Raw genomic sequence first — 23,568 nt, 5'->3', positions numbered from 1 at the left:
TATAATTGGTTTGCGTATATGTTAATCCGAAGGTAATAGATTTAGTTTCTAGACTTCTAGTGTCCTTGCTTCATTTTAAGCAAAATACCATATAAATACTGTCTCTAACAAAGTATGTTTTGTCCTAACTTGTCAGTAGCTTGGTATATATAAAAAAATTGAGAGTAAATATTAATTGTTAGTATCTAGAGTTTTTAAAGTCAATTTAAGATGATGATAGACAAAAGCATTGAAGTCACTTTTATTGGATAAATAAATATGTTTAAACCATCACCTTTGAATCAATATTTGATTTTCGTATAGTGAGTTTAAGAACTTACAAAAGAATCAAATAATCATAATTTAAGAAAAGTTGATTTTGTCACGTTTATCTTGTAATTTTTGTTTTTCTCATCACCAAAATGTCAAAATTAAATCAAGGGATATTACTCAGTGCGTAAATTATTGTAAATTTCTTAATACTGCCCTCTATTCGTATGAATAAAAAAATGTCAAAATTAAATCAAATTATACTCTTAATTTATTTCTCTCATACTTTTCTATATATCATCACCATCTTATGCTTCTTAGAGTAATTTTATGGGATCACCATCTGCATCTTCTACCATGGTGACGAACCTAGATCCTCTCGCTTTCTCTGTCCAGCAGAAATTTCAGCCTTTGATCACATTCAATCTTTTTTAACCACTGTTGCAAGAACTAATTTAGCAGGATAGTAGCTAGAGAGGATTCAAGTTGATCCAGTAAGGGAAATAATGAAGAAACATAATTCCTTATACTGAAACTACAATGTTATACAATGAAAAATAAACAGAGAATACCAACATTAAAATAGTATGTGAATGTGATTAATTTAAAGAGTAAATAAATAAGTAACTTGCTAGTTCTTGTATTATTCATCATTAGAATTTTATCCCTTATATATATGTACTTTAAATTTACAAAATATTAATAGACTCAATCCTTTTTTAAACCTTATATATATATGTACTCTAAATTTACAAAATATTAATAGACTCAAACCTTTTTTAAAAGAGTTTAATAGTGATATACTAACAATACAAAATAGTTTTATATTATTATCGATCCATTCATCGTGAGTCATAATTAATATAACTTTTAAGATAATTTTATAAAAATTAATAAATTTATGATATTGTGATTTATGATTAGATTATACTGTTACTAAATAACTGTTTTTTATCTCCTAAAAAAGTGATAAGTACTTGGTAGTAATGTTTTTTTTTTTTAAATAAAATAAAATTGATTAGCCCTTTAATAGAATAGAATTACTTATGCTTTCTAGTGTTGTAACCTGTTGGGTTAACTCCATTACATTACTCTTTTCATTCACATCTGGGTAAACAATAGACTGAGTTGGCAACTTTAAATTTTGTCTCCAATCATTTACACACAGCCAATTTGTATTTGTCTGATACTCAAACTAAAATCATAATCATGGACATGGTTATCCCAGCAGTAAGAAACCTACAGAGAGCTTTTAACACAGCTCTCATCAGAGGGTGGTCATCACAGCATGACTTTATCAGAGTGGTCCAGCAAGAGATTACTTACTGATTTTCATCTCATTTTTGGTGCAGACAGAACGGTGGGAACAGACAAAAGGGAAAGATGATTAGAAAGGAAATCAATAAATAAACATACGTGGCCACTGGTGCAGAGAATCAAGCCCCTAGAACTAGAACTACAAGTGCAAATCAAAGAGATAATTAATGCCATTATTATAGGTGGTAAGAGAATGGGGTATCTGCTGCACTGCATTCTGCAATGGCTTTACCTATGTATGTGGAACCGTACGAATACACTTACTATATATATAATTGTTGATTTTTTATTTCTTCTAAACCATGGCATTCCTCACTCGAAAATTAAAGATTAATTTCCAAAATATTAAAATTTATTTAAAAAATTAATATTTTTTCATATGTTCGAGTCAAAAATTCAACTTTCACCAAATACTGAAGGAATAAAGTTATTTTTACCAAATATGTTATACCATGTTGGTATTGTTGATTTTGCAATTCATATATTATTGTTCACACAAGGTACACTTGCTTGCGCACGTTTTGCACTTTGCTAGGGTTATAGTATTAATTAATAAATAAAAAAAGTGGAGTAGAGTTATGGCCAAAACACCAAATAGGGTTCCAAAAGTTGTAGCCACTACTACACTAATGACTAATGCAAGCACAAGTATAGTAATGCTACCTCTCAGGAAGGTCTACTTCAGTTGCTAAAGTTGTTTGATGCGATTGTAGTCCCAATTTTCTGCCTAGTTTCCTGTCTGTCTGCCCTAAACAGAGAGCATGAGATGAGAGAGATCAGAGAAAGAAGAAAAAGTGTTGGCCATGCATGGTCCCCTTGTCATATGTCAGAACCTATGAAAAGATTTAATGTAGATACTATGAAAATATATAGTTTTTCTTGCTTTCTGATCACCTAACTTTGTATTAAATGCCATTCGATCATACATAAATAATGCTAGCTAGCTAGCCTTTCACTTTGGCTTGTTTATCAATAATACTTATCTCGTGCCTTGCATGAAACTTGAAAATTTCGTTCTGTGAACCTTCTAATAGGAACGAAGAAACTCAACCAATTTGATTCTGATTCTGTACTTGGGGTGTAGTTGTGAGAGATTCATGAGTGGAAGCTTAATGCTAAAATTGCATGGATCCACACTTTCCCATGTTATGTTACTTTAAAATTGCCTGTCTCAGTTAGTTTAATTGATTAAAAAAGTGTTAAAGTTGAAGAAAATTACACTAGTTCTAAAACGAAATTAATTTTTGCAATATTGGCTTTAAACTAAAATTAAAGATTGAGATTCAAGTTTTATTCTCTTTCTATTCTCTTCCTCCTCTCCTACTGGCAGTACAGAGATCAAGATAATATATATATATATATATATATATATATATATATATCAACTGTATTTGCACTTCGGATTAAACTAGTTTTTTTTAGCCTGTGCTGCTGAGGATAAATAATTTTTTATATAATAAATAAATATATTAAATTATATTTTAATTTACAATAAAAAAATTTAAATTATAATATAAGGTTATTTTTATCCATTAGTTATATTTTAAAAAAAATATATTAAAATTGATTTAAAGGGTATAAATAAAACAGTGGCATAAATTTAAAAAATACGACTAATAATATTGAGCATATAGATACAATAAAATAATTAAACAAGTAATTTGAGATGATTGAAATAAAATATGTTTTGCCAATTGCTGGGATTGCATGCAAAATGAATGTACTTCCCAAAGAAAAAATAGAATATTTAATTAAAATAGTGAAGAGAGTGATAATTTCATTTTTTGAATTATATAATATAATTTATGATAGATGAGTCATAATTTAAAAAAATATAGAATGTTTAATTAAAACTATTGAGTATGTGAATGAAATTATTCAATCTTAACCAATGAAAGATACCACAGGTTTATCAAAAAAAATTGTAGCCTAATCAATTAAAGTAGTCAGGAGCTACTGAAAACACTTTTTTTACCAAATAATAATTAACGTTTTTTTTATCTATATTAATTGAAAACTAGGAGAAAAAACACATATTATTTTTAATCAACTGAATTAGATTTCATTCATAAATAATTAACATATTTTCTAAAGTGGATAGTATATGTGCTTTTAAAATAAATATATACCATATTATATATATATATATATATATATATATATATATATATATATATATAAATTTTCTATTAGTTGCATATACATTCATATCTATTCTATAAATATGAAAATAGGTGCATGACACATGACTAACAAGCCTAATGTGTGATTGATAGAAAGAAAGAAAATAAGTGAAAAATAATGTTGATAAAAATAAAGAGAGAAAAAATGAGTGTTTGGTTTAAGAGAAACAAAAAAGAGGAAAAAAGAAAAAAAAATTAAAAATCAATTTTTATGTTAAATAACTGATTGTGAGGAATTCATAATCAATTATAAGATAATTGATTATGAATTGTAAAACAATTACGTTCTCGGTGTAAAATTGCACTAACAATCAATGATAATCAATTATCAGTAACAAATAGGTAATTACTATACAATTTCCGCTAAGTAAGGAAATAAAAAGGTGTGTATCATACTTATTTTTATTTCTCTTCTCACCTATTTTCACACAACCAAGCTCCACTTTTTTCATTTCTCACCTATTTCTCCTCCTTCTCCACTAGTTTTCCACCATTTCCTACCTACTAAACAAACCCTTAAATGTAAGTTGAATGTATAGTACCATAATATATACTGTCTGAGTAATTTTAATTTTTTTAAAAAATAATAAAGATTAATTTCATGTATATTATTAGTGTAAATTGTTTTATGCATTCAATCATTTAAAAATCAGTTTAGATATGAGACTTTTAAAGTAATATTTTAAAAATCAACTTTCTATACATGCATGATTTCTTATTGGTTAAGAGTGTAAAAACCTTACACTATCAATGTATATACTAGTTTCTCAAAATTATTTTCTTATGTATAAATCTTTAAAAATAGATGATAAAATAATATTAACAAATATTATTTTTACAATTATTTGTAAAATATTTTGTCAAAACTACTCTTATTATTTACTGTATCAATTTTGCTTTTCTTGGTAAGACAGAAAGAAGAAGAAAAAAGGTAAATGATGAAAAAAGAAAAGAGAAGCAATGTATGATTTCATGCTTGTGCCGATTCTTTTCTTGACGTCTATTCCATTCCATGCCACGATTTTGCATAAAGAGTATATAGGGTCTCAAACCTACCTATGCATGCTTCTTCCGAAGCCAGTGTGTGGTCATTCAGAAAGAATGACAGCTGAATCGCAACCTGGTATCATACATTCAATTTTTCTACCAGACAAAGACAAACAAAACTGATTAACTTATTTCCACAGTCAAAGAAGATGTGGAGTATAATACATGCATTCAATCTCTTAAAAAAAAAAGGAAGAAAATAAAAATAGAAGTTTTACGTGGTGTGTAATAATGCACCTTCTTTTAATATTTAAAATTCATAATAATAATATATCTAATAATGGATCATCACTATTATACATGCGACCTTTAATTATATCTTTTAATTTACTTAACGACATGAACTATACATACCATTTAATAAAATATCATAAAAATATATTAATAATATTTATTCATATCTAATAACTTTTTTTAATTGTTACTAAAAGTTTTTAACATTTTTATTAAATGTTAAGTAAAAAAATATTACCAATGTTCACACGTGTAATGGCATATACATATTCAATTTTATTGCTTTTGTGATTTTTAAAAATATTTTTTATCTAATACTTGATAAAAATATTATTAAATTTCTTTTATAACATTTAAAAAATGTTATTCAATATAAATAAATATTATTAACATGTTTCTATTACATTTTATCAAATTTTATATATAATTTATGTTGCTAAAGGTTTTAACAAGAACAATTAGACACAATATTTAATAAAATATAACGAAAACATATTAGTAATATTTATTTAATATTTGATGATAATTTTTAAATTAATTTTTAAATAATATTTTTATTAAATATCAGAAAAAAAATATTGTTAAAGCATAGCAGCGAGCATGTTATGTTAGCATCTAATAAATTTAATGTGCTTATTTTTCGAATATTCTTGCTCCTTTGAATTAGGACAAATCAATATGAAATATCTCGACATTTTTCTGGTCTACGTCATATCACCTTTGTCACGAAGTGTTCGCTCCAGTGGATATCTTGGCGGGTTGTTTTATTTGTACAGCAAATTTCATGTACGTCTTACACTTTTTTTTTTACTTAGATGAATAAAAAAATTGTAAGTGCATATTAAAATGCGTGTTTTTAATTTGATTATTTTAAAAACAGTGACATAAAAATATAATGAAAATAGGATATAGTTTATATATATTATGGCCCCAAAATCAAATTTTAATTTGGATAGTTGCATATGGATATGTTGTTGGTAAACTATTAGTAGTAGATTTCACAGTACACTGTTTAAGATCAGGACTTATATCAGAAGAGACTGGTAATTGGATAAAAAGGAATGCATTACATTGGGTAAACTATCAGAATGCACTGAACTCCGGATATAGTTGTGTATTGAAAGCCGTTATTAGAGAATTTGTGAATGGTCTTGTCTCTGTGAGTGTAGAAGAGTGAAGTAATTTATTTGTTTAAATTAAAATGTTTTCATATTTTAAATTCATGATCATTTTGTTTGTTATATGGAATACTCTTAAAAGTTTAATTGGTTTGGTTTAATTGTTAGACTTATATTTTTTTCTTTTAAGTTTTTAGAAGTCTTATTTCTAATTTTTATATAACGAGACTCATTTTCGGCCTTTGTACTTTTTTGGTCGGGTCTTTCAATTTTATTTTAGTTGTTTTTTTTTTAATTGGGCATCAATAATTTCTTTAATAAGGTTTCTGATTTCGTATTAAAAACAGGCGAGTTCTAATTTACTTTTAAAAGTTAACTCAAAGAAGGATGACTACTTTAGCTTTATAAATAAATTGAATAAGCTCTTGATACAGGTTAGCATTTGTATATGATTCCTTGTCTGAGTAAGAGAGTGAGATAGTAAACTTTAACATTGGTGATTACTTTTTACTATGCCTTCTTTTACTAATTAAATGGCATTATCACTTGTTTTTTTTTTAAGTGGTTAATTCTAGAATTGATGAATTAAATTTATGGAAGTGACAAATCACTTCCCGAATATTTTCAGTAAATAGGAGTAATTTAGAATTAACAGTTTAAAAAAAGGGATGTAAAAAATAGAAATAGAAATCCTTAATATGTTTTTGTTAATTTCTATCCAACTGACGTGGTACTTATTTCCAAAAGTATTAATTATAAAGTAATTAAATAAATACAAACCAATTAGTTCACACAACAACTCATAATTCATGAACTAAACCTATATCAATATTTACAAACCATTTCATTTGTCATGATATTTGGTTTCCATCTTCTCAGTTTATGAACTAATTTTTTTAATTTTAATGATGCCATAAATGTAAAGTATTTGTTGATTATATCAAATAATTAATCAAAAAAAAATTAGATGATCACTTTTGATGAAATTTCTATTCTTAATCATATTTTTTTCATTTCATATACCAGACTTCAACTTGAAAATTTGTTTAAAGAAACCAAATCTACAACCACTAAGAGGTTTGTGAACCAATCTATTTGAATTTAATTGTAGTTGTGGAAGAGTCTGTTTAAAGGGATTTAATTGAGGCAAAAATACAAGTGTAGTAGTATAGTAGATAATAAATATGCTCCCTCGAGTCAATCCAAACCTCTTCATCCTCCTTTCTTTGCCCAAAATAATAAGCCAAAAATACTTGCAATTACTAGCCCACCACCACCGCTTTCCAATCCAAACACTTCTTGACTTTGAAATTGAATCACCCCATATCCTATCCTCCCAACCCCAACCCTTATTTATTTCTTCAACAACCTCTTCCATTAGAATAATCCTACACTTATTTCTCCCCCACTCTTCACTCACCCCCATTATTAAAACACTGCTAGCACTCCCAAGTGAGGAAGATAAACAAACAAAAAAAGCCCTTTCTTTCTCACAAAGAAATTGTGCTAAAAGAAAGAGACAAAGTGATCAGAGCCCCACCCCTTCCCCTTTTCCCTAGCATTAAGAGCCTTTTTTTCTTCTCTTCCCTGTGCCATCTCTGAGACAACAAGATTCCTAATTAAGTCCCCAGCATGTATTCCTTTCCATGTTCCATTTGCTTCTCGTCCGGGGGGAATTTCCTTGTACTTTAAAGAACCTCTCTCTCCACACACACACACACACATAACACAACCTAACCCTTTTTTTCTTCACACTATTAATGCAAAAGTTGTGTGTATATATGCAAAAGCTATAGCTACAACATAGCAGGGGATGGGAGACATATGGTACTCTTCTCTTTTTATTTATTTCAATTCCCCTTTCCTTTTTAGTTCATCTTTCACACAGGCGATTCCTGTTGCCCTTTCCTCCATTTTTATGTATTTGATTTTAACTTAATAACCCTTTTATTTATTATCTTTCATTTTATTATTATGTTGAGTTTCTAATGTGTATGAATAATTTTCTTTTTTTTTTTTTGGTACCAGATGCCAAGATGTTACTAGTATTTACATTATGATCGATAAGATGGGTGAGATGCACAGTTACTTACACAGAGGGGGTAGTAGTAGGGTAGGTGAAGCTGAAGAGGCTATATAAGAAGGCACAAGTTATGTTGGTTCAGTTCAGACCGAAAAGCAAGACAAGAGCGACAAAAAGTTCTGCATTCTAGCTTCTGGATTATTGTTTTTGATATCTATCCAACTTTCAGTTGAGTAATTTCCCATTATCACCATCATGGCTTCTTCTAATAGACACTGGCCAAGCATGTTCAAGTCCAAGCCCTGCAACCCTCACCACCAATGGCAGCATGACATCAACTCCTCCCTCATCTCCACTAGCTGCCACAGAAGCCCTTACTCTTCCGGTTAGTTTATTTCTCACACACTCATCAAAAGTCTCTCTCATCACACTCACCTTCTATTCACACAACTTGATAACAAAACCCTTTCCAATATTCTAACCCTAACTTTGGCAATTGACTTTCTTACATACATACAAAAAATATTAATAGCTAGCTAGACATCATGCATGGTTTATTAAAAAAAAAACCTTAACAATAATGACAAAGTAATTTACATATAATTTTTAAAAAATTGTGGATGAAATTTTAGTGACCCAAGTATTAATGACAAAAATTATCAACAGTCACATGAAAATTTGTAAGTAACACTTTAATGTCTTGTAATTTCTAATAAATTGTTATTTATATGTACAAATATATGTGTCTTTTTTTCTAATGTTGGTTTTAAACTTTACAGGAGGAGGTGGTGGTTGTGAGGAGAGAAGTCCAGAGCCAAAGCCAAGGTGGAACCCAAAACCTGAGCAAATCCGAATACTGGAGGCTATATTCAACTCTGGAATGGTGAATCCTCCGAGGGATGAGATAAGGAAGATAAGGGCACAGTTGCAAGAGTATGGGCAAGTGGGTGATGCCAATGTCTTCTATTGGTTCCAGAACCGCAAGTCCAGGAGCAAGCACAAGCTTCGCCATCTCCAAAACTCATCATCAAAGAACCTGAACCACCATCACCACCTTGTTGATCAAAATCATCATACTCCCACTTCTCTCCCTCAAACCGCTACTACTGCACCCTCATCCTCATCATCTTCATCGTCTGAGAAATCTTCCCCAAAAGAGCTTATAATACCTACCACCAAGGTGTTCTCCATTGGATTCTCCGATGTGATGCCTAATTCTCCCACTGCTTCTGTGAACCAGACCTATTTTCAGACCCGAATTAATGAGTCCATTATGCTTCCGTCACCACCACCACCAGTTGAGGCTTTCTTCTTCCCAGTGCAACAACAACATCATGGAGTAACATCATCATCACAAGGGTTTTGCTTCTCTGAGCTGTCCAATGTTGTTCATCAACACAACAGCGTTGGTCCTTGCACTAGCCTCTTGCTTAGTGAGATCGTAGGCCATGGTGTTGCTTCTGCTTCTGCCTCAAAGAAAGACAAGTCTCAGGTGAAAATAATGCACCAGCCCTCACTGCTTAATTTCTGTGTCACCACTCCAACAACAACAGCTCCTTCTACTACAACCACTGTTGTTGTACCTCCCATCACTACTACCTCCTCTACTACTATTCCATCCCCCCTCATGCATCAACTTCAAGGTATAATTTTATCTAACATATGAATTGAGGATTAACAAAATAAATAAGTTGCAGAAGATATTATAAAAACATTAATTACTAGCTAGTTAGTTAGTTTATTATTGACTATGGTTTTGCATGACAGTATTTGAGATAAAAAAAAAATAACTTATGATACTAATACTTTTTTATCTAACATATATGAATGGAGGATTAACAAAATAAGTTGTCTGAAGAGATTATAAAATATCCATTACTATCTAGCATTGACTATGGTTTTGCATGATGATCTGCAGAAATGTCATCCATAGTGCATTTTTTTTCCTTACCTTTAATTACCAGTGTTACGAGAAGAGTGTAGGATATTATTTAATAAAAATAGTTTTTATTTTTGTAACACTTTCTATGATAGAGATGAGGAAAAAGAAAGACTATAATAAGTTGAAGAAAATTTAGGTTGAATTTATAGGAGGGTACCATGGGATTTTGGGTCACGTGTGCATGGCTTTAATTGCACATGAGAGATGTTGTTCTGGTGTATCTCAGGTATTGGAGATCCAGGTGGTGCGGCGAGATCAATGGTGTTCATTAACGATGTGGCATTCGAGGTGGCTTTGGGGCCCTTCAATGTGCGTGAAGCCTTTGGAGATGATGCTGTGCTCATCCATGCCAGCACTGGTCAACCTGTGCTAACAAACCAATGGGGTCTCACTCTTCATTCACTCCAGCATGGCGCTTGTTATTATTTGGTGCGCAAGATAGCCCTATCCCTCGTTTAATATAATTTTTTCTTTTTCTTTCATTTTTCTGATCATAACTTCTTATTATTATTATTATTTCATCATTTTGCAGATATAGGAAGTATAAAGCTGAAGAATGATGATGAATGCGAGGTTCTCTGTCTTTTTTTTCTCCTTATCTATATCTACGTATGTTTACTATTAGGGTTATTAGATAGGGGTTTGTAGACACCGCTAATTATGAGAATGACTTAAGATATGCTCTGTGTTGTTCAAGTAATAGTATGGGATATTATGACTTTGTTGACCAGATCATATCCAACTTTTCTCCTTAAATTAGTTTAAAGCAAATTAATGATCGTATTATGACATACCTATATGATATGATGTGTGTGTGGGTTATTATGGATGTGTTTATTCATTTTAAAAGTATTGTCAATTGGAAAAAATTTAATTGGTAATTTGAAAATGTAGTTAAAAATATTATTATATTTTAATTTGCACCGACGATACGTACGTACAGTAATTTAGAATTTGAAGTACTATTTCTCATATACGTTGCTTTTGGGTTGCGTATGATTAATTACTTCACGACGCTGCTTTATTCAAGTCACCTACGGCACTGCCAATGTTACATCTCAGTGAAATTGTAAACTTGAGTTAGTTCGGTATTAATTATCGCCATATTAATATACATTGAAATTTTATAACGAATGAAAAGAAGCACTAAAATTGAAGTGGAAGAAAGTACTTATTTAAAATTACACTATTATGTTTTTTTATCCAAAAATAGTTAAAGGTTGAGTTTTATCACCTTATCAAGTTGAACAAAATTGTATCTTATGGAAAATAGATGTGATCTATATATATAAAAAAAAAATCAAAATTCAATCCAATTCAATTTAAATATAAGTAAGTTGTAAGATGAGAGATTTATTATTTTCACATAAGCATGTTTTGGTTTCACGAGTATATATTAGTAAGTTATAAAAAAAATTCTTAAAATGTACCTAAAGAAAAAACTTGTTAATATGTTTTTTTTTATTAAAATAAATGAGTGTATCGTGATTGCTAACATGCACCTCTTATTTTTTTAGGAAAAAATGTGTTTAGAAGTTATAACTTTATTTAGTTTATAAAAAATACACTTGATATATAATTTGTTATATAAAATACTCTTTAATTATAGAAAAGTATATATCATTAGCAAATCTTGAGAAATAATTGGAAGTCAGACAAATATTTAAAGTACACATGCATACATGGAAATTTTAATAAATATTAAATTATATAAATTCAACATTAAATGAACTTAAAATAGATCAAGTTTATAAAGTTTTATACAGTTTAAAAATTAATTGATATTTTACTACACAACTTTAATTGAATAAAAAGAGAAGGTTGAGGTTTACGTCTTTAATTAAATTCAAATTAAAGTAAAATAATAAATAATGAGATAAGCTTTAGATATAAAGTAATTGAGAAAGATTTGACAAGCTAAACCTGTTGAAAAAAAATCCCATTAAGATTTAATCTTAAATCTTATACAATCTAGTAATCTAATCTTAAATTATGCATACTATTTATATAAGGTTAGACAATTAATTCATTTTCTTAGAATCACATGGATAGTCTCTTTAAGCAAATAAAAAATTAGTGAACTGTTCAAGAATTGAGATGAATGAAAAAAATGAAAAAAATTTGTTGATGAAACTGATAGAGAAGAAAAACAAATGAAGAGCACTAATTATATTACTTCACTCCAAAAGTAAAATAATTTTTTCTGTTGAACTAAACGCATCTTCTTGGATTTACTGGCTATTGATACATTGATTCTTATGTGAATTAATCCTTGTGATGATTAAAAAAAGATTAGGTTTTATAGTATTTTTGCATGAAATTATTTAAGTATTTGATATAATAATAAAACATGTAGTTTTTACTATGAATGAGGTTTAATTTAATTTTATAAAAAGGGGTATTGTTATGTATAAATCTTTACTGTTTGCATATTAAATCTTAAAATTTATTTAAAAATTCATAAATCTGCTTGCTCGAGTTTTATGTTTAACTATCATATATATCAACTAAAATATATTTTAATACGTGTGAGTTATTAGTGTCTATGGAATTAGAATATAATTATTAATTGACTCATATGATGTTATAATTTGATATATGACTTTGTGAGTTTTTAGTGTGTATGGAATTAGAATATTTATTTGGTAATTATCTAGAATGATGTTTTAATTATATGTGAATTGGTTATTATCTCCGGGGAAGTGGTGGTAGTGCATATTTTATTTTGATAATTGAATATGCATGATGAGATATCTTCATCTTAGATGGGAAAGAAATTTTGACTACCTCTATGATGAAAAAACAGTGAAACACTATTACATGAATATGAAAGACTTAATTCATTATTAGTTAAACTTTATTTTAGTTTGGTTAATATTTTTAGATGTTCATATTTGAGAATAAAATTTTTATTTATGTAAGGACTCATTTATCATAATATTTTGAAGTATTTTGAACCATTGAAATTTCTAAATTCTGATTTTACAAACTTTTTAAAGTATTTTTATTGCAAGTTGTTATTGCAATTAAGGGCGTTACAACCGCTACCATATTCCACTGTTATTATTGTCATCACCACCATGGTTGTTATCATTATTTTACTCCCACTATTGTTGTCACTCTCATTCCATCACAACTATCATAGTCACATTGTCACCACCACTATTTCCACCATTGTTATTGTTGTCACTCTCACTACCTTTACTGTCACCATTATTTCATAATGGAATGAGATATGATGAAATGATTGACTCATTTTATTTATCTTCAATTTGTAACATTTTTTTAAAAACTAAAAAATAAATTGAAAATCAAAACTAGTTTCATTTTTTAAAATTTCAAAACTTCCCCAAATGGGGCCTAAATCTAAAACTATGAAGTTGATAAGGTTGAGGTTTTGCAAAGCCAACCCAATGATGAGTGAGACCTAAAATAAATTTTAATTTTTTTTATTTTAAATATGCTGAATTTTTTTCTAATAGGTTGGACCTTAAACAACCAATTTATTTGATCTTTTTGTTAATACATGTGACTTTTTTTACTTTAGAATTATTAATAGTAATTGCGATAGACTTAAATCTTATATTTTTGTTGTTTTATCATTGGTGTTTTAAACTAGGCTAAACTCTAAAAATTCCAAGTTTCAATGTCATTTTGTCATTTGAGAGTCTGGAACAAAGCAAGGCTATTGGTTTGGTCGACAGCTATGGGAGGGATGACTCTGAATTTTGCATATTGATTTTGTAACATATCAATTGGTTGTTTTATCTTCTTTTTTTTTTTATTGTGTGTGCGTATAAATCGGTTGTTTTATCTTTTTACCACTAGCACACCCAGTATTGATATATTCTTTTCAGATTTGGATACCCTGCAGTTAAAAAAATAACTGCAAGAGGGTATTTTTATATCTCACGACAAAATTTTCATTAATAATTAAATAAAATATTAATAAAAAATAAAATAAAATAAGTGTGTGGTATAAGATTTAACTGCACTCCCTATAGTTCTTTTTCAACTGCAGGAATTTGGATCCAATCTTTTTCCTTATAAAAGAAAACAATGTTTTTTAATTGAAAGTGAAATATGTTATGATAAACTTTTGCATAAATAAAAAATGAGGTTGGATGACACCCATTCATTACTCATGTAAAATTGATGCATTTAGTGACCTAATGATAATATAAGTCATATTTATTGGTGGAAAAAAATTATTCTTCAAATTTTGTATATTAAACATAATCACTACTTATTTGCTTGTCATGTAAAGACCTCAGAAGAGTAATATTAAGGACCAATAATGATAGTTTTTTTTAGTTAAAAGTTTATTTAAGAAGGCATTCCTTTGCATAGCAGGGAAGACTACCAACCTCAGCAAGAATTTATAGTATAATGAATTTATATATCACATACCAACCCAAGAAATCTGATAAACAATTTCAAATCACAGTTAATGTGAAGACTCAACCAAATGTACGTGTCACAAAATCCCCTTAGCCAATGGTAGTTTAAATACTAAAATAATTTAAAAATATTCAAATTAGAGCCTATAATTTGCTTTTGCATGACACTATTATTAGAGATCAAATTAAACAGTGACACCAAGGAGTTTTAGCTTAATTGGACAAATAATAAGTATGAATTGTTGTAAATTTTTAATATTTGTCTTTTATTCCTTAACATGAAAAAAAGAAAGTTAAAGAGTGATACGAATTTCCAACCTCTTGCTAGCTAGTCCGAACGAACAAGTTTAATTAATTTTATCCGAAAAAAACGAAGTGAGTTGAAGAACTGAATCCAATTAATGGACAAGAAGAATCGAATCAAAGTCAAGCAAGGAGACTGTTTGTTTACCTAACACCCTCGTCCTGGTTGGGGAGGGATATAGCTACAGCAGCAAGTACAAAATAAAGTCACCCTTTTTATATATTAGCAATATGCTCATATCAATTGTAGTACAATCCAAACCAAACATCACATCTAATAATGTGACCACAAACAAAGTCAGAAGAAACTCTCTGGCACACAAAAAGTTTGAGACACACACATGCTTCTTCCTATTTCCAACACAACCATGCTTCAATTCCTCTCCTAAACAAATTAAAGAGAGAGAGAGAGAATGAAATGAGAAATTAATTAATACCATTCACATCATACGAGTTCGCAAAGAGCTAGCTAGCCAGAATTGAAGTTGTCATGGTAATGATTATAAATTTGTGATTGTATATACCATACATATGTACGTGATAGTTCATTGCATGCAGAAGAATTAAATTAATAGATGGGTGTTGGGGGATGACATATATAGCATAGCACAAAAAGATTGGAGGCAAAGAACAGGGGTGATATAATATAATGTTGGGGTGTGACATAAGCATATATAAAGAGTGTGCAGCTAGCAGCGACATATCGAAATCGGTGGTGTCAAATCGAGGCATCAAAACATGATGGAGAGGAAACACTGTTGTTATGGAGGAACACGTAAACCAGTAATCTGAGTTATGTTGTGACCTCTCGTCAACAACCACTCTCCTGTTTGATGTGGTTGATGAATTTATAGGAAAAAAAAAAATAGGAACAGTAAGTGTGTTTTGGGAACACTTTTTTTGCAGTGTCCTTAATTTTTCTTCTTCCTCACCATCAGGCACCAGCTACAGCTAGCTAGCTAGCTAACTCAAGACAAAACTTGAATTTGGCAGTTTGTGTGAAAACGTTGGTACCATTCCGTTTCGGGTCAGACCTTTCTGATTCAATTCGTGTAAACAAGCTAAGATGCGCTTTTAAATGGCATACAGTGAGTCAGGTTACCACCTCTTTATCACATCCTGCACATACACATTACCAAATATCTGGAGCTTACATTGTTAAATTGGATTCCTTTGCTTTAAATTATATATATATATATATATATATATATATATATATATATATATATATATATATATATATATATATATATATATATACACACTTGTGGCTAGGATAAATATCATGTTGAATTTTTTTTGCTACATAAAAGTTATAGATGGAAAAAGCATGGGTCAAAGTTTATAAACTTGAATTCGTACCTAAATCATTTGGGAAATTGAGTTTGTAAAAATAACTTTCTCTTTGTTTTTATTTAAAATTGAGTTTCAAAAGATACTTGTTTTAGTTTTACTTTTTGAACATATTTTTAGACTTTCAAACAAAAAATTAAACATGCACTAAAGACACCAATGACACATTAGGGTTACCGACACAGATTGACACAAAGAATTATTGCAGTCTTAATTAAATCATAAACAATTTTACAATCTCAACTATTCGACAAGCTTTGGGAAGCCAAGAACCCAAGAAGGAGGGGTTTTCCACCAAGCGGAATTATAATAGTGGAATTGGCGTTGGATTTATGTCACCATATGTTATGGATGAACATTGCGGATTTAGAACTCTAACTGAGGGGACAATCTATTTGAAAAATAAAAAAATTAGTTGTTAATTTTTATTAGTAGAAACACTTAAACTCAATTTTTTTCCTTCTTTCTCTCTTTAACCACTAAGTTAATGTTATAACTCCTTAATAATTATATCATGAAATGAGTGAAAAATTAAAGGCAAGGGTTCAAATATGCAAAATTAGGGAAGGAAATATTCATGTGTATTTTTTTTTATAAAAAAAAATGAGGTTGTACCCCTCATTTTTATATAAATTTGTCACTAGGTGCGAAGTCCTTTTCCAGATGCTCCTCACAAAAAAAAAAAAAACAAATTAATTACTTTTAGTGTGATCTCACCTTTCAATTTCAATTTTTTAAAGCATATGACTCAAACTTGAAGTTTTGTTTAAGTGTTACGAGTCTAATTTCACTTAAGCCAACAATCTAGAATTACTTATTGATAATAATATAAAAATTGAAATTATTTTATATTAATAATATAATATATCATAGTACTTAACATATATAATTTTATTATAATAATACTAATATATCAAATATTAACATAATATATTATATTATTGATATATACAGATTAATTATATCTACATAATAAAATGCTTAATTTTTATTAAATGAAAACTATATATATATATATATATATATATATATATATATATATTAATGTAGATATAATTCTAAAATTTGACATTTTTATGCTAATAAATGACATTTTATTATAGTTTAGTACGGTCAATAAAACAAAATCAAAGTTTCATCACTTTCAAACAATTCTTTAACACTGTATGTTCAAATTCTAATATAATATATATCCTAAAAAAAATATAGTATATATACCATGACCGACTACACGTACCGACAAACATATACTTAGTAATTTTTTTATATATGATAAATTATACTCTCGATTCCATAATAAGTTAGCTGGTGTCTTATAAAATTTTCTTACATACGTAAATAAAAGTTAATTAATAAAAAAAATAATCATTTTATAAAATTAATTTATCGTCAATAATTTTTTTTATAATTTTTATTATTCATCCTTAATATTATAAGAGATATAAATGAAAAAAAATATTATACTAAAAGAATTAAAATAACACTTGTTTTGAGACTTATTTTTTCACCTAACATGATACTTATATTTGGGAGGGAGAATGCAACTAATTATTAAAATTCATATAATACTAGTTTGATATTATATATACATGTATTAATTTTTAAATAATTTTTATATTCATAAATATATAATATAATCATATATATTTATTTGTATTTAATTTATATATTGCATATATTGTATATTAAAATAATCTTCTAAATAATAATAATTATATTAAAACTTGGCAGGATTGGTGAGTGGAATGGTGAGATGATAAAAATATATTTTTTAAAACTAAAATTTAAATTTATAAAACTTTTTTTCTTGATTTTGGATTTTGAAAATAAATGTAAAATTATTTTAAAATTGAATTAAAAATTATTTTCATTGTTATCAAACACATTTTATTTTAAAAATTACTTTTGAAAATAAAAACAAAAATTTTGCAAACATCTAGAAGGGCCTTCAGAAACCAACAAAACTTTGTTTTTGCCCTTTCTGACCTTATCTTCATCTCTTAGAATTTAGATTTAAACATAATTCAACATAAATAATAAATTTTGATATCATCTTAAAATTTAAGTTTTAGATCTAATTTAATTTCAAAATCCATCACAATAAGTTTTCAACTTAAATATTATTTGGACATATGTCGTTGATTTGGGATTTCCAACCCATCAATTTAATCCTTAGATTAGAATTGTTGCAAGTGAGTCTCTATATTGATTGATAAAACTGTGCTTAACTTAAACCACTCCAATTCAGACATTCTCTCTAGATTCTGTCAGTTAATGTATTGGAAGAAAAGATGTTGAACTGATTCCACTTTATTAGAACAACAATTGCAAGTTAATTATCTCCTACCGCTGAGATGTGCCCCATCAATCAGCTTAAAAACCTTGTTTTGAGATGAATGTATGTGTTTCCTCTGCTTAATGATTGAGTATGAAGATTTCACTGATCCCTCCCTATCTGGCTCCCCTATCTACAATTCTACGTAGTTAAAAAATAATTCAACGATCATTTGGTTAAACATATTTGCGAATGATACACAATTTAAAGTAGGGTGTACAAATAATAAAGTTGAAAGAGAGAAGGGTGTTTAAAACACACACAATGTGATAAAAAAATCTATTTTGCATCTAAATTATATTGAAACAGACAACGTACCTACTAAATGTGTATTTGTTGATGAGCTTTTGAAACATGAAAGATTTTGTTTAAGAGTGTGAAAATTAAAAATTTTCTTCAATAGTATGAAGACTCCACATATATCTATACAAAAACTGACCTAACAACTTTGATAGATGGAATAATAATATTAAAATATTGATGCTCTCAGAGGATGAGAAGAAAAGTAATAAATGTGTCTTTCAACCTGCAGTCTAGGATTGTATTTATAGCACTCCATAGAAAATAAATTTCTAATAAAATCGAAACGACTATTCACAATATCTTATCTTTTTAAGTCATTTTAAAATATTATTTTTTGTTACGGTTAGTCAACAACTTGTGCCTAACAGTTTTTTCAAACCTAATTCCGAACATGAGATCCCCCATTTTGCTTCCTTTCTTTCACCAAATATTTTAAATTATTTAAATTATTTATATTTTTAGTGCTAGCAAAAAATATAATAATATTCTACTTAGAAAAATTAATTAATCATTTGATCATATTAAATTCTCTAATTTAATTAGTCATCAAATATTAAAATTAGAGCATTCGTTTGTGTGTGATCTCATAGGTTTAATATTAAGTTGATAATATATTAATCAAATTAATATACTAATCAAGGTAGACATCTAACAACGCTACTTAACATCCGGATAGTATGAAGTAATGTTTTACTTTCAAGAATCATTAGAAGAATAATATAATAATTTCTTTCATATCTACCGCTCTAAGTTAACTCTAGAGTAGGTATTATAATGACTTAAGAAACATATCTCTTCTTTCTTCTTATTAGGATATAATTTTATTCATAGAGCTAAAACTCATTTCCAAAAGTTGATGGATTCATTTTTTATTAATCAGTAATTCTACAAGTATTTAATCATATTCAATATCCATTCAACAAGTGCTCTAAAACATTAGGTGTTCGGAATTAAAACATAACAAATAACTTGTTAATTATCATAACAATCTCAAATAAAAAAAACTATTAAATCTCTTTTTGTGAATCTTCAATTGACGGTTCATGGTAAATTTAACCATTAAAATTTTTTAATTAAGTCAATTTAATGATCATATTCACATGTGACTCACCTATATATGTAAATTAATAAATGAGATCTATTAATATTTATCCAATAAATACTATCACATATATATTAATCTATTTGAATTATTGGTGTTCTATTTGCAATAATTCTATGAAAAAAAATGATTTCGATTAAAGTTAAAAAAAGAACTTATTTCTCATTATTATAACCTCCATAATGACTTAGATTGTGGACATACAAATTTATTCTCAACAAAAGCAACATAAAATCTAATTCTTCCTCATCTCATCTCGTATCTAGGGAAGGGGGAATTTTGTTTTATGAACAAGTGCCTTGAAATGTATATAAATCATGATTTGAGGCAATAAAATTCTTACTCAAATGAATACAAAAATACCAATTTTATTTCTTTGAATAGATTCATAAACCAAGTGATTGAGTACAACTGATTAAGTTAAGATTGAATTGTTTGGATAATACATAAGATCGATACTTAATGAAAATTTTTCATCAGACTTTAATTACTTCTCAATTTAACTTTGAATTAGTTATAATCATTTTTTCCTAATGAACCAAATCATTAATAAAAAAAATAGATTCATGAGAAATTGGATTCTATATTTAAGTCCAGCCTCTGATACAAAAGACAAAAGCATGAAAGTAAAATAATTAAAAAAATAGGTAAACAATAGAGAGAAAATGAAAAATTAAAGAGATAAAAAAGATAGAGAGGCTGCAAAAGGATGGGCTCTACAAGATCCAAAACTGATTCATACAAAACTTAAATTAGTCGGAATTTAATACAATATTAATTTTTATATATCAAGCAAGGGGCTAAGATGTAATTTAATATTATTTAGTTTTTTTTTATAATTTCTGGCCCTATTTTTTTTTCATCAAAAGCTTGATTGGCAAATTAAATATTGAAATAAAGAAAAAAAAGACTCTTTCAAACAAATATAAGAATGAAAAATTGAAAATGTAATGTAACCACTAGCATGGAAAAAACAATTGGAAAATGGAATTAATTGTTTGTTTGATGCAAAGCACTTTGCAGTTACCATACTGTCATCATTTCATTCCCCCCTAACAATTTGCCAACTAAGAAACCCCACCTTTCCAGCTTTTTGCTCTCTCAAAACTTGTTCCTATTGTTGTTGTTGTTACCAAAAGGTTGTTCCAAATCTGGATTTCAAAAACAATATAGATTCGCCGCAACCCATTTGAATCTCTGAGAGAAGGAGCATATCAAAATCATTTTTCTTTTTCCTGAAGAGCAAATGGGGGCGTATAGAGCTGATGAGGATTACGATTATCTGTTCAAGGTTGTGCTGATTGGGGACTCTGGTGTGGGAAAATCGAACCTTTTGTCTAGGTTCACCAAGAACGAATTCAGCCTTGAATCCAAGTCCACCATTGGGGTTGAGTTTGCCACCAGAAGCATTAGGGTTGATGAAAAGGTACTCAAGGCTCAGATTTGGGACACTGCTGGCCAGGAAAGGTCAATGAACCATTCATATTCATTTCTCTTGTTTCCTTTATGCTAGAATTGGTTAGCCATTGCCCATTATGTGTTTTTGGTTTTTTTTCCACAGTCTATGATTTGATTAATTTTAATTGATTGTAATGGGTATGTGGGTTGTAACTTGGTCTTTGTTTTCCTGCACCCTTTTATGCTGATAGTTGGATGGACTGATGAATTAATTGGAAGCTTTTCTGATCCTGCTGCTTGCAAAGGGAATATGTCATTGCAATTAGAAAATTTGCCTTTATTTTGCATATAAAGTTGAATTTTATTTGCTGTAGCTGCTCTGTTGCTCTATTATTATTGGACCTCTATGAACTTTCAAACCATAAACTTTGCTGGTGGTCTCATAGACTAACCTAAGCCTGAGTAAAGGAGGGAGGGTTGTGTTGGGCACGTAGCAGCTAACGTTTTTGAAATCTCAAGCACAGATCGCCCACAACTGTCATTGAATTCTTGTTGAAATAATCTGAACAGATAACTCATAGCTCTTTTGTCACACACTTAGTATCAATATGTAAAGTTGTAAACATGCCAATGTTATTATGAAAATCATACTCATGGCATCTTTGACAAAGCAAGGAGCATATACCATGCAATGAAATATTTTAAGTTATCACTTGGCTAGTCTTTCTTACATAGGTTACCAATGTCTCAAGTTTGTAATGTAGTAGTAAGATGTTCTAATTATCTTTAAACCATTTTGTTGGTATGATTTACTCTTATTTGATCTGGGCTTTTAATGGGATTGTTATATCAAAATGACTTATAAAGTCCTTGCATTGAAGATAACTGTCTGCACACGTTCCAATGCACCCAAACAGAAAAGCTGTCTTTGGGTGGATTGAAATGAATGCACATTTGAGGTGGTGTAATGGAAATCCAAACACACATTGCTAGTTGGTTGAAAAATCATAGGCTTAAAGATGTGTGCAAAAGTGGGTGTCAGTCAGCTCCTCGAGCATATTTCCTTTATTTGGTTATATTCTGTGCTACTGGAATTTATTTTCTTTTCTCAGCTTAGCCGCACTGTTCAATTTATGGTTTTATAGGTGTTAATATGATTATTTTATTATAGCTTTATTTATGCTAGTTTTCTATTTCAGATATTCAATACTTTTGGCTATGTTGCTTTATTCCAAAAGCACAGTTCCTGTCGATTCTGATTTAGTATATTTAAGTCGAAACTTGAAAATCATAATGATTTTGATAATTGTAGACAAGCACTTGAGGAGGATAAATTTATAAGAAGAATGCACAAAAAGCATAAAAACATTAATCTTCCTTTTCCAGTGAATTACATTGATCATTCAATGCTTTGTGTTGTTTAGATGCCTGAATAATATGGATATCCTGTAATGAAATCAGTAGTCTCGTTGATTCATAATCCCAACTAGAATCTTTAGACCTAATTTTACATTCCACACGAATAAAGATATAAGAATGCTGTGTATGATCAAATTTTCATGTAAGGTATCTTAATTTGATTTTCCTTGACTATAGGTACCGAGCAATCACTAGTGCATATTATCGAGGAGCCGTTGGTGCTTTATTAGTCTATGATGTTACCCGCCATGTTACATTTGAAAATATGGAGAGATGGTTGAAGGAGCTCAGAGATCACACAGATGCCAACATTGTGGTTATGCTTGTTGGGAACAAAGCAGATTTGCGTCATCTGAGAGCAGTTTCTACTGAAGAAGCTACAGCTTTTGCGGAACGGGAGAAAACGTTTTTCATGGAAACATCTGCCCTCGAGTCCATGAACGTTGAAAATGCCTTCACAGAAGTGCTGACACAGATCTATCATGTTGTAAGCAAGAAGGCCCTTGAAATTGGTGATGATCCAGCAGCATTACCAAAAGGACAGACGATAAATGTTGGGTCTCGTGATGACGTATCGGCTGTTAAGAAAGATGGATGTTGTTCTGCTTGAGCATGCAGTAAAAACCTCTGTATATGTTCTGTTTATATCCATGTAGAGTTTCACCCTTAAAGCATGAAAATGATTGTCTAGAGAGCATTACAATCTCAACTTTCTGCTTTGCTATGCAGAGAAATCTGTTCAATTCAAGTCAATTTTTCAGGAAGCATGCACTTCCATTTTGCTATTTGGTTGTTGTTGTTTCATGAAGCTGTTAATTTATCGAATTTGTCTTAGGCTTCTT

The 23,568-nt window shown here is 29.0% G+C and overlaps 2 protein-coding genes across 2 annotated transcripts; both read left to right on the top strand.

Annotated features, from left to right (window-relative positions):
- Positions 1–7,523: 7,523 nt before the first annotated feature.
- Positions 7,524–10,843, top strand: LOC114382019 (WUSCHEL-related homeobox 9-like). Its single transcript, XM_028341251.1, has 5 exons — positions 7,524–7,975; positions 8,177–8,556; positions 8,951–9,814; positions 10,340–10,542; positions 10,646–10,843. Exons 2-5 carry the CDS (start codon positions 8,427–8,429, stop codon positions 10,649–10,651), a joined length of 1,203 nt encoding a protein of 400 aa, XP_028197052.1. The 5' UTR covers positions 7,524–7,975; positions 8,177–8,426; the 3' UTR covers positions 10,652–10,843.
- A 10,039-nt stretch (positions 10,844–20,882) lies between these two features.
- Positions 20,883–23,568, top strand: LOC114382406 (ras-related protein RABA1f-like). Its single transcript, XM_028341792.1, has 2 exons — positions 20,883–21,376; positions 22,904–23,568. Exons 1-2 carry the CDS (start codon positions 21,156–21,158, stop codon positions 23,334–23,336), a joined length of 654 nt encoding a protein of 217 aa, XP_028197593.1. The 5' UTR covers positions 20,883–21,155; the 3' UTR covers positions 23,337–23,568.

The sequence above is a fragment of the Glycine soja genome, chromosome 13 (genome assembly GCF_004193775.1).
Source record: "Glycine soja cultivar W05 chromosome 13, ASM419377v2, whole genome shotgun sequence".
Taxonomy (NCBI): domain Eukaryota; kingdom Viridiplantae; phylum Streptophyta; class Magnoliopsida; order Fabales; family Fabaceae; genus Glycine; species Glycine soja.
This window is presented reverse-complemented; position numbering and strand designations above follow the sequence as displayed.